Source organism: Neoarius graeffei, chromosome 3 (genome assembly GCF_027579695.1).
Source record: "Neoarius graeffei isolate fNeoGra1 chromosome 3, fNeoGra1.pri, whole genome shotgun sequence".
NCBI lineage: Eukaryota > Metazoa > Chordata > Actinopteri > Siluriformes > Ariidae > Neoarius > Neoarius graeffei.
Genome location: NC_083571.1, coordinates 106258218 through 106270868, shown reverse-complemented (window position 1 = coordinate 106270868; position 12651 = coordinate 106258218). Strand labels below are relative to the sequence as shown.

The window sequence follows — 12651 nt, the reverse complement described above, 5'->3', positions numbered from 1 at the left end:
TACACCGTCACAGTTTTGGAACTTTCTCTGTTTACACACAAGATCTCTGTTGCATCAGTCAACACTGCACATTTTCACGCTCTAAAATAAGTTGGGATCATATTGCAAATCCAATCCAGTATGTGACAGCCAGTAGCAGATGAGTGCATTGCTACACTCAGGAGAGGAGAGAAAAAAAAAAAAAAGAGAAAAAACCCAACCCTACTTAACTGTACCTTTCGTTCTCACTGGGGTGGTACTCTTTTACCTGGAAAAGTGTGCAAGTGTGCAGAGTATTGCTTTTAAAAGCTACTTAAAAGGAATCGGGGGTCCTCGAGGACCAATTATGCATCTTAAAATCACCTTTACATTACCATGCACAAAATATACACTAACGTTTCCAAACCCAATGACAATGAAAAATACAGTTTAGTACTTTTTTCAGAGTGCACCACAAAGCTCTTATCTGTTGGTTACATGGATACAGTTACAGGCACCTGTAACTATAGGAATTCAGCCTGATTTTGACACGGCTGACAAATTTCCAGCATCGGGACGGAATACGAACGACAAACAGGCCTTGCAGTGTGACATAACTGAACAGCAATATGGCATCTGGGACACCCTACAATACTCTGATGAAAAATCTAGTATGTCAGACATTTTTTGATTTTGACCACGCTGACAACGTGCTCTTCGATAGCCATGATCGACAATTTCTTGACCTTCCTCCCCGACGACACGCAAACACGATGACTGGTCAAGGTCAAACTAAAAAAAGTCTACAAACTAATCGCCAGTCTCCTGACCACGGCAAGAATTTATGACACTATGATTGCCTAATCTGGAAGGCCAAAGAGGAGATACATGGATGTGGTGAGAGAGGACATGAAAGTGGTAGAGAAGGATGCGGAAGACAGGGAGCAACAGAGACGAAAGATCCGCTGTGGCGACCCCTAATCAGGAGCAGCCAAAAGAAGAAGATGATTGCCTAATCTGACTTGGTGACCATCCTGAAAGACAAACATCATGTCGTCTAATCCCGGTATTAGTCTCAGGCTCGATATTTCTCTCTCGTCATACTGTACCTGGTGGCATTGAAGGAGGAAAGCCAGCAAACTGTGGTGGTGGGATCCCAGGGGGCATGGTAGGGATGCCCATTTGTGGCCGGTTAAGATGTGGAGGGAAGGACATCTTGGGCAGATCACCCACCTGAAGTAGAGAGATATGATATCTGGATAAATTTTAACTGCCTAAGATGAATCAGCAACAGCAAAAGAGCAACCATTAAACACCACAATGATCTCTTGGATGGCAGCCATGTTAATCGTCTCTACACTAAAGGAATGCCTACAGTATCAATACCTTTCTCTTCCAATGACAGAGAAATAATTCAGAATAATCCAGGCCCTTATTTCTACTAATAAATAATAATATCAAGACTAAACTGGTCAACACACCAAGACTAAAGAATCAACAGTTTGCTGCTAGCAGGCTTCATCATTTCCACGCTAACAAAATGTCAGCTCTTACAATATCGGCGATGTGACTGCTAGCACAGTCGGCTAGTAATAACATTAACAGGCAAGTACTGATTTAGTTTTTCACTATAAATATATTAAAATATCGTCAGAAATTTTGTTCCCTTTCTAATAAATTAACAGGTTTCCAAAATAGCCTTCTGAATACAACGCGCTTTTCTTTTCTTTTGCTTTTGACCCATTTGTCTGGGGCGAGGTGAGGCAAACTAGCTCGCTAATCACTACTCGCTAGCATTGTTAGCAAGCTAAGCTAAGCTAAGCTACATCAGGACGACTGAAGATGAAAGCGCCAACTCGTGCTCCTCGAAGACTTAAATTAATTTCCTCCATATTTGTGCAATAAACACAAGCCTGTATATCTCCGAAAAGGACAAAATGACTCGCTGATATAATTTTTGCTTACCCAGCTCGATTACAAGTCACCTTTTTTTTCTAACGGAAAATGAAATTGAAGCTAACCCGGACCCAAATCGGCGAAATCAACGATCAAACCTAACAATCGCACTTCCGGTCGAACTGCATTGTTGGAAAATTCTCGACACATTAAAAGACCCAGTGGCTCTGGAGATAAATTGCTAAGAGTTGGAGCGAGCCATTCAAATATCTACGCTATAGAAAATGGTACCCCACAGGGTAGCGTCTGCAGCCCAATTCTATTTAATATAATGATTAATGATGTTTTTAACAATATTGATTCAGGGGCGCAGATAGGATTTTTGAACTGGGGGGGACTGAGCTGGCAGCAAATGATTCCATTTTGTGTAAATGCATATATATATATATATATATATATATATATATATATATATATATATATAAAAATATGGGTGGCACGGTGGTGTAGTGGTTAGCGCTGTCGCCTCACAGCAAGAAGGTCCTGGGTTCGAGCCCCGGGGCCGGCGAGGGCCTTTCTGTGTGGAGTTTGCATGTCCGCGTGGGTTTCCTCCGGGTGCTCCGGTTTCCCCCACAGTCCAAAGACATGCAGGTTAGGTTAACTGGTGACTCTAAATTGACCGTAGGTGTGAATGGTTGTCTGTGTCTATGTGTCAGCCCTGTGATGACCTGGCGACTTGTCCAGGGTGTACCCCGCCTTTCGCCCATAGTCAGCTGGGATAGGCTCCAGCTTGCCTGCGACCCTGTAGAAGGATAAAGCGGCTAGAGATAATGAGATGAGATGAGATATATATATGTGTGTGTGTCAGCAAGAAGGTCCTGGGTTCGAGCCCCGGGGCCGGCGAGGGCCTTTCTGTGTGGAGTTTGCATGTTCTCCGCGTGGGTTTCCTCCGGGTGCTCCGGTTTCCCCCACAGTCCAAAGACTTGCAGGTTAGGTTAACTGGTGACTCTAAATTGACCGTAGGTGTGAATGTGAGTGTGAATGGTTGTCTGTGTCTATGTGTCAGCCCTGTGATGACCTGGCGACTTGTCCAGGGTGTACCCCGCCTTTCGCCCATAGTCAGCTGGGATAGGCTCCAGCTTGCCTGCGACCCTGTAGAAGGATAAAGCGGCTAGAGATAATGAGATGAGATATATATATATATATATGTGTGTGTGTGTGTGTGTGTACTGAAGCTTCAATATACATTCGAATTGTGAGTTTTCTAACTGAATGAACATTGGTAGACAAAGGCCTACCTGGTCAACATTGCTCGGTTTTTGAAAAAATGCTGTAGCTAATTGTTTTTTGTTTTTTCATTGTTGACCCCACCAGGGATTGCCTGCAGGCCAGGAGGACAATGTTAACATCTTGAATCTCATAATTTCAGTTAACACTTGCTGCTTACTAAAATAACATTATACATAAAAATAACAACATTAAAAGATATTCACCTACAGCCTAGAATGCTGTTATTTTACATTTAGCCTACTTCAGGTAAGTCCAAATTCCTTCTTATTATTATCAGACTAGCTACTCAACATTACAAAACAAGTATTTGTCACATCTGGGAAAGGCAACAGGCAGAGGATATTTACATCTTTTGGTTCTTGAAACAAACGCTGTGATTTTTTCCCCCCCTCTTCTCTGGCTTAATGTGGCAGAAAGATCACCAGCTCGGTCATTAGACAGTTGTTTATGATCACTATGGTTACCGCGACAGTCAAAGTCTCCAGCTTCCCCTTAGGACCCCGGGGTCGAGATGGTGCGTTACATTTACATTGGAAGTCGGAACTTGGAGCTCCGAGCAACATAACCTCAGAACTGAGCGCTTCCCAGTTTAAAAACTGGGACATCATGGAACATGGAATTCGAAAAAAATGGCCAGTTAATGAAATGAAACGAAAACCCCAACGTTTATGCTGGGAGATGCTGGATTTCAATGCTTTTCCGACTTCAAACTTCCAACTTACAAGTACAACTGAACGCACCATTAGTCGCAGCAGAAACACCGCTGCTATCAAATGGATGAGCTGTGCAGTGTTATTAACCGAGAATTACGTGGAAAATGAACACCTTGCTTTCCCAACTCTGCAAGGATCTGCTCCAGCCTACACCGATTCAAGAAGGGGAAAATGTGGATCGATCACTGACAAGGCTGCTGCTGCTGCCATTTCAACTTTGTGCTGCAGTGTAAGTTAGTCTAACTAACGGAACATTAATCCTCACTTTTTCTACCTATGTGTGGCGCCTTACGTAGGGACGGTGGGTGGGGGGGACAGATGGGGGTTCCTTAGACTATCAGAATTTCGGCCTCTCACCCACAGTGCCCATCATCTGCATAAAGTGCTCTTCTGATTCTGGAATCAATAATTGATTCCAGAATCAGTAGAGCACTTTATGCAGATGATGGGGTACTGTGGGTGAGAGGCCGAAATTCTGGTAGTCTCAGGAACAGAATGCAAATAGCTATAAACGAGGTTGAAAGATGGTCACATGAGTGGGGATTTCATTTATCTGTTGAAAAGACACAAGTTATATGTTTCTCAAAGAAAAGGGTTAACCCTACAGTGGACCTCAGGTTGTATGGGCAGCCACTCAAGCAAACGGATAATTTAAGATACCTTGGTGTATGGTTTGATATCAAACTTTCTTTTAAAAATCATATTCAAAAGGTTATAGACAAATGTAAAAAGGGAATTAATATTCTGAAATGCTTAGCAGGGAATGACTGGGGGGCATCAAGCACATCCTTGAAAAGAATTTATAGTGCCCTAATCCGACCAGTATTGGACTATGGATGTATAGCATATAATTCAGCAGCCAAGACTTCCTTGTTAGAGCTAAACAAGATACAAGCCAAAGCCCTCCGTATATGCTGTGGTGCCTTCAGGACCTCTCCAGTCCCAGCACTTCAGGTGGAAGCAGGGGAGATGCCACTGGACCTCAGGCGACTGAAATAATCAGTATCATACTGGCTAAACCTATAGGGTCATGAAGATAATCACCCAACCAAACAGGTACTAAGGGAATACTGGGAGTATGGTCGACCCGTACGCAGTTTTGGGTGGGATGGTAATCAGCAGGCAGATCAATTGGGGATCAGTGACATTCCTCTTTGCAAAACAATTACAAGGTCAATCATTACCCCTTGGTTATTTTATTTCCCTATCGTAAATTTGGAAACTAAGGAGATTGCAAAATCCAGAGGTTTTTACCAGAATGTACAGCAGTATTTAGAAGTAATGTATGATGACACGACACAGATATATACAGATGCTTCTAAAGACGAAACTGGTAAGACAGGAGCAGCAGTATTCATCCCCAGCTACAATATAAGTATTGGGAAAAGGACGTCAGATCACTTGTCAATTTTTTCAGCAGAAATGATGGCTATTATACTGGCCCTGCAGTGGGTGGAGGAGGTGAAGCCTAGTAAAGCAGTTATTTGTTCAGATTCTATGTCTTCCTTAAATAGTATCCAGAGTGGAAAATCTACATGCCGACAAGACCTCTTAGATGAAATTAACCACCTCATATTTAAGATAAATCAACATAAAACTTTTATTCAGTTCACATGGGTTCCAGCTCATAAGGGGGTTGAGGGTAATGAGAGAGTGGATAAAATGGCCAAAGAGGCCATCAAGGCAAATGAGGTTGAGTTAGAAGTCTCATTAAGCAAGGCAGAAATTAAAGTAATAATTAAAGACAACATCAACAAAATGTGGCAGGAGAGGAGAAATATGGAATACAGAGGAGAAAGGAAGGCATCTATATAATTTACAAAAGGAGGTGGTGTTTAGAAGGGGTGGTGAACTGAAACGACAGGAGGAGGTTTGGTTGACTAGGCTGAGGATAGGGCACACAAGTCTAAATAGTGGGTTGTATACAATAGGGAAACATCATTCTGGGGCCTGTGCACACTGTGGAGAAATGGAAAAGGTTGAGCATGTTCTTATACACTGTACACAGTATTCCAGTGAAAGAGAGAAGATGGGGAGGGCATTGAGAAAACCTGTAACTATAGATAACTTATTAAGTCAGCCATTCACACAATCAGCAGTAACAGCTCTAACACAGTATTTAAAGGACACTCAACTAGCAAACAGAATTTAGTTTTTTGTTTTTTGTTATAATCAGTCTGCAATTTAATATCTCTTGAGATCACACCTCAGCCCGGGAGATGGCAGTAATACACATTGATTGTTAACCGCCAATAAATCGACAGAAGAAGAAGAAGTATTGTTAGTCCATTACTGTTTGATATAATGATAGATCAAATATTTAAGAATGTACAGGAGCCTGATGGTGTAGCCTTGTTTGCTGATGATGGAGCTATGTGGAAGAAGGGGAGGAATTTGGGTTTCATTATAAATAAAATGCAGTGTGCAGTTAATGAAGTTCAGCAATGGGCGGTTCAGTGGGGATTTAGGATCTCAGTGGAGAAAACAAAAGTTATGATTTTCTCTGGGCGGCACGGTGGTGTAGTGGTTAGCGCTGTCGCCTCACAGCAAGAAGGTCCTGGGTTCGAGCCCCATGGCCGGCGAGGGCCTTTCTGTGCGGAGTTTGCATGTTCTCCCCGTGTCCACGTGGGTTTCCTCCGGGTGCTCTGGTTTCCCCCACGGTCCAAAGACATGCAGGTTAGGTTAACTGGTGACTCTAAATTGACCGTAGGTGTGAATGTGAGTGTGAATGGTTGTCTGTGTCTATGTGTCAGCCCTGTGATGACCTGGCGACTTGTCCAGGGTGTACCCCGCCTTTCGCCCGTAGTCAGCTGGGATAGGCTCCAGCTTGCCTGCGACCCTGTAGAAGGATAAAGCGGCTAGAGATAATGAGATGAGATGATTTTCTCTAGGGGAAGTATTAGTCCTGAGCTTAAAATTTACCTGGCAGGCAGAGAGCTGGAAAGAGTCGGGTTTTTTAAGTACTTGGGGGTATGGTTTGACAGGAAGTTGACGTGGGCGTTCCACATCCAGAAAATGGTGGATAGGTGTAAAAAAATTCTAAATGTAATGAGGTGCCTGTGTGGGGTTGAATGGGATGCATCCGGTGCAGCACTGAGATCAATCTATACTGGCCTCATGAGGTCAGTATTAGACTATGGGTGTATAGCCTATGGGTCGGCTTCCAAGTCATTGTTGCACAAACTAGATGTGATACACAACCAAGCCTTGAGAATCTGCTGCGGAGCAGTTAAAACATCACCAGTGGCAGCCATTCAAATTGAGGTTGGGGAAATGCCCTTATATTTAAGAAGACAGCAGCTTGCCCTGGTGTACTGGGCTAACCTCAGGGGTCACAATGATGGCCACATTACTCAGCCAGTCCTGAGATATTGCCAAGAGCGACTGTATGAGGGAGGGAAAAGCTTTGGGTGGACAGTCAGGGATTGGGTTATGAATATGGGATTAAGTGGCTTTAATATCTGCCCTACAGTATCATATTCTACAGTTCCCCCTTGGACCTTTGAGGAAGCTAAAGTAGACCTGGGGCTGCTTGAAGAAAGGCAGGAGTGTGAGGTGGACAAGTGGAGAGTTGATGGGTACAGTCATGAACATTACAGCAAGAGTATGTTCATATATACAGATGCCTCAAAGGGTCCTGACAAAAGGGTGGGAGTGGCGTATGTGGTACCCGAGCTGGGGTTGGCCATTAAAAAGAGAATAACTGATGACCTGGCTGTGTATACAGCAGAGCTGGTAGCCATATGGTTTGCCCTGCTCTGGATAGAGGGTAATGGGGATAGGCACAGGCAAGTGGTCATAGCATCTGACTCTAGCTCTGCTCTTGTGAGTATTCAGAACTCACATTCCACATCCAGGAACGACATTCTTCTTGACATTTTACAGTTGACAAGTGTGTTAATGAAGGCAGGTTTTAAACTTTCCTTTTTATGGGTTCCAGCTCATGTAGGGGTGGAGGGGAATGAGTTGGCTGACAAATATGCCAAAAGAGCGGCAAGTAGGGACAATATAGATACTAATATACAGTATAGTAAGGCTGAAGTCAAAAGCATCATTAAGGCCAGAGTACATGGGAGATGGCAGCACCTTTGGGAGAATGGGTCTTCTGGGAGGCATCTTTTTAACATTCAGCCTGAAATACATAGAGCTATTGGTTCACTTAATGCAAGACAGGAGGAAGTGGTATTGGCCAGGCTGAGAATTGGGCACTCCCATCTTAATAGTACTCTCTTTATTATGAGTAGGCATGCTGATGGTAACTGCGAGGATTGTGCATCACAAAGCCCAGAGACTGTAGAGCATGTTCTTATTCATTGTCAAAAATACAATCAAGAGAGACAGAATTTTATTGCTCAAGTCGAGGCCAATAATACACCCTTTAATGTCAGAAATATCTTACAAAGAAGTAATGGGAAAATTTTATCTTATTTGTTTACTTTTTTGAAAAACACAGGATTATTAAAACTTATTTAATTTCTAGATAAGAAGCAACTCCTGTTCCACACTCCAGTCCAGCGGTGGCGGTAATAAACCAAAACAGTTGTCAACCGCCATATAAATCAGAAGGAGAGAGAGAGGAGAGGGGGGATAAATTGCAATGTACACAACTGCCTCACTATTTCATCCCATGTAGTTGATCACCCAGGACATACTTTCATGTTCGAAGCTTATTTAATTTTGAAAAATGTTCAAATTTGTATATTTTAGATTCTTCTTATTTTATTCTTATGTTGGGCGGCACGGTCCTTAGACATGTATGAGAACAGTGAAACAGCAGTGAGGTGTGCAGTTGGAATGACTGAATGGTTCAAGGAGAAGATGGGACTCCATCAAGGATCTGCTTTGAGTCCTTTTTTGTTTGCCATCGTGATGGATAGCTTGACGGACGAAGTGAGGCAAGGGTCACCATGATGTTTGCGGATGATATTGTGATATGTGGTGAAAGTAGAAAGGAGGTTGAGTTGGGTTCGGAGAGATGGAGGTATGCATTGGAACGAAGAGAAATGATGGTGAGCAGGAGCAAAACAGAATGCATGTGCATGGGGATGAGAGTGTAGTGAAGATGCAAGGAGTAGATGTAAAGAAAGTTGGTACCTGGGGTCATCTCATCTCATTATCTCTAGCTGCTTTATCCTGTTCTACAGGGTCGCAGGCGAGCTGGAGCCTATCCCAGCTGACTACGGGCGAAAGGTGGGGTACACCCTGGACAAGTCGCCAGGTCATCACAGGGCTGACACATAAACACAGACAACCATTCACACTCACATTCACACCTATGGTCAATTTAGAGTCACCAGTTAACCTAACCTGCATGTCTTTGGACTGTGGGGGAAACCGGAGCACCCGGAGGAAACCCACGCGGACACGGGGAGAACATGCAAACTCCGCACAGAAAGGCCCTCGTCGGCCACGGGGCTCGAAGCCAGACCTTCTTGCTGTGAGGCGACAGCGCTAACCACTACACCACCATGCCGCCCACCTGGGGTCAACTGTGCAGGAAAATGGGGTCTGCGATAGTGAGGTGAGAAAGCGAGTGCAGGCAGGGTGGAGCAGTTGGAGAAGGATTTCGGGAGTCATTTGTGATAGGAAAGTCCCAGCAAAAGTGAAAGGTAAGATGTATAAGACAGTAGTGAGACCAGCTGTGATGTATGGATTGGAGACCGTACCCTTAACAAAGAGACATGAGGCAAAGTTGGAGGTGGCGGAGTTGAGGATGTTAAGGTTTGCGATGGGAGTGATAAGGTTGGACAGGATAAGGGACGAGCACATGTGGAGAGCTTGGGAATTAAGCTAAGAGAGATGAGACTGAGATGGTATGGGCACATCCTGAGAAGAGATGCAGAGCATGTTGGAAGGAGAATGTTGAGGATGGAGCTGCCAGGCAAACAAAAACGAGGAAGGCCAAAGAGGAGATACATGGATGTGGTGAGAGAGGACCTGAAAGTGGCAGGTGTGGTAGAGAAGGATGCAGAAGACAGGGAGCAATGGAGACGAAAGATCCGCTGAGGCAACAGTGCTAACCACTACACCACCGTGCCACCCTGGATCTCAGTTATTTGTATCATTATTTATAGACTTAAATTTTACATAATCATTTCTGTTACTCAAGATCTTTTGTATTCTCTTTGCACTTAGGTGCCTGCTGAATGTGTAAATGTAAATGGCAATCAGAGATCACTGGTGATGGTCAGGTTAATTGAACTGTGAGCTAAATAAAACCTTTTCCTACTTATACCCTTTCTTCATTGCTAATTTTGCGATACTTGCTTCTATCTGTGATTGTGGGACAGTACTACCCTGCCTTTGAATTTTTTTTTTTTTAAACCTTAATTCGTCACATGCATACTTCAAGCACAGTGAAATTCATCCTCTGCATTACACACGCACACACTCAGAGCAGTGGGCAGCCACACCAGAGCGCCCAGGGAGCAGTTAGGGGTCAGGTACCTTGCTCAAGGGCACCTCAGCCCAAGGCCGCCCCACGTCAACCTAACTGCATGTCTTTGGGTTGTGGGGGAAACTGGAGCACCCGGAGGAAACCCACGCAGACATGGGGAGAACATGCAAACTCCACAGAAAAATGCCCTCGCCGGCCGCTGGGCTCGTACCCGGAACCTTCTTGCTGTGAGGCGACCGTGCTAACCACTACACCACCATGCCGCCCATTCATCTCATCTCATCATCTCATCATCTCTAGCCGCTTTATCCTGTTCTACAGGGTCGCAGGCGAGCTGGAGCCTATCCCAGCTGACTACGGGCGAAAGGCGGGGTACACCCTGGACAAGTCGCCAGGTCATCACAGGGCTGACACATAGACACAGACACCATTCACACTCACATTCACACTAATGGTCAATTTAGAGTCACCAGTTAACCTAACCTGCATGTCTTTGGACTGTGGGGGAAACCGGAGCACTCGGAGGAAACCCACGCGGACACGGGGAGAACATGCAAACTCCACACAGAAAGGCCCTCGCCGGCCCCGGGGCTCGAACCCGGACCTTCTTGCTGTGAGGCGACAGCGCTAACCACTACACCACCGTGCCGCCCATTCATTGAACATTATTTCTAATTTTATTTATTTATTTTTACTTCTGTGGAGTAGGATGATTCAGATGTCCCAGTTTGGAGGGTGTAGCCATGATCACTGGAGAATGAAACACACAATGGTATTACCAATCAACCATCTGCTTTCATCCAAAAACTGACTTAAACCCTGGGGCGGGCATTTTTAACTTGAGGGACTTTTAACATGTGCCTGTAAGTGACATATAAACATAATTATACAAAAATGCATATCCTATTCTTATTACTGTATATCTTTTATGTTTTTACCTTGCCCGGGACAGAGTCCACCAGGGGGCGAGGTATTGTTTTTATTGGGGTTTGTTTGTTTTTTTGTTAACGATATTATGGGAAAACGGCTGGACCAATCTTCATGAAACTTTCAGGATAGATGGGGCTTGGTCTCAAATAGAACCTCCAACATTTTGAGGGTCATAAGGTCAAGGTCACCAAAAAGGTCAAAAGGGTTATGGTTAGATTCTGATTATATTTCTCTTTCTCACAAACACATGTGATTCTGGTACTGACTGTAATGATCTCTTTCACAAACATAAGATTCTGATTCAAAATCTAAATCTGGGTCTCTCTCTCTCTCTCTCTCTCTCTCTGTGTGTAATATCCAGGAATATATACAGCATATGAAAATAGGTTGTTGGTTTTTTTACTATAACCTGACAGCTGATGATTGAGAAATATTACCATTATCGCCATATAGGTATAAAATAAGTGCTGCCTGGCGAGGTTTGTTTTGCCTGGCAACACTTCTTTGTTGTTGTTGTTGTTGTTATAAGAGATAATATGAGAAATGAGCAAGTGTAAGGATCTGAGTGAATGTGAAAGGGCCATGGTGATGGCTAGACAATCGTGTCAGAGCATCTCCAAAATAGCAGGTCTTGTGGTTTGTTCCCAATATGTAGTATAAAATGGTTAGTACCTACCAAATGTGGTCCAAGGAAAGACAACCAGTGAACCAGCAACAAGGTCATGAGCTCCCAAGGCTCATTGATGCATGTGGGGATCGAAGAGTAGCCTGTCTGGTCTGATCCCACACAAGAGCTACTGTAGCACTTATAATTGCTGAAAAATGTAATGCTGGCTATGATAGAAAGGTGTCAGAACACACAGTGCATCATAGCTTGGTGCATATGGGGCTGCATAGCTGCAGACTGGTCAGAGTGCCCATGTTGACCTCTGTCCACTGCTGAAAGCACCTACAATGGGCACTTAAAGGAGATACGCAGAACCATGGCCTCACTTTTTGTTTATAAATGCCTTGAGACCTCAAGAATAGCATAGGAATAGTTTTAAGCATTAACAATAAATCTAATATCGTAATTTTTACAATTAAAATGATTCAGACAGATAGTGGTCTGAGTGAATGACCTTGACATCTGTGACCTCACAGCAGGAAGGCTATCGGTCTCATCATCGTTTCCACTATACTAAAACACAGAGCTAACTGCAACTTTGATCCTCCATTTTGAGCTAATTTATCGCCATGCCACGTAGATGTGTTGCTGGCCGGTGCAGCAACACGACAGAAGGTGGATTCATGTTGCATTCATGGCCCAAGAATGTTCAAACTGCAAAGATTTGGACGCGTTTTGCGAGAAATTCACGGATTGGGCACCTACGAAGTGGTCTCTCCTCTGCTCTGCACATTTTACTGAAGACTCATACAAAACCTCTGATCTGTTGAGGAGCGTTGGCTATAAGCCTGTATTGAAAG

At 44.0% G+C, this 12651-nt stretch overlaps 1 protein-coding gene across 4 annotated transcripts in view; it reads right to left on the bottom strand.

The window, feature by feature from the left end:
• The window catches only part of rbm25b (RNA binding motif protein 25b), a 36767-nt gene extending 34740 nt beyond the window's left edge, over positions 1-2027 (bottom strand). For all 4 annotated transcript variants that reach the window (XR_009654399.1, XM_060917856.1, XM_060917857.1 and 1 more), the window contains exons 1-2: positions 1924-2027; positions 1068-1191 (exon numbers count right to left, since the gene is read on the bottom strand). Coding sequence is in view for 3 of the 4 variants with exons in the window: in XM_060917856.1 (XP_060773839.1) it covers positions 1068-1173 (106 nt within the window). In the remaining variant the exon portion in view is untranslated. The remainder of the gene's footprint in view (positions 1-1067; positions 1192-1923) is intronic.
• Between the last annotated feature and the right edge of the window lie 10624 nt (positions 2028-12651).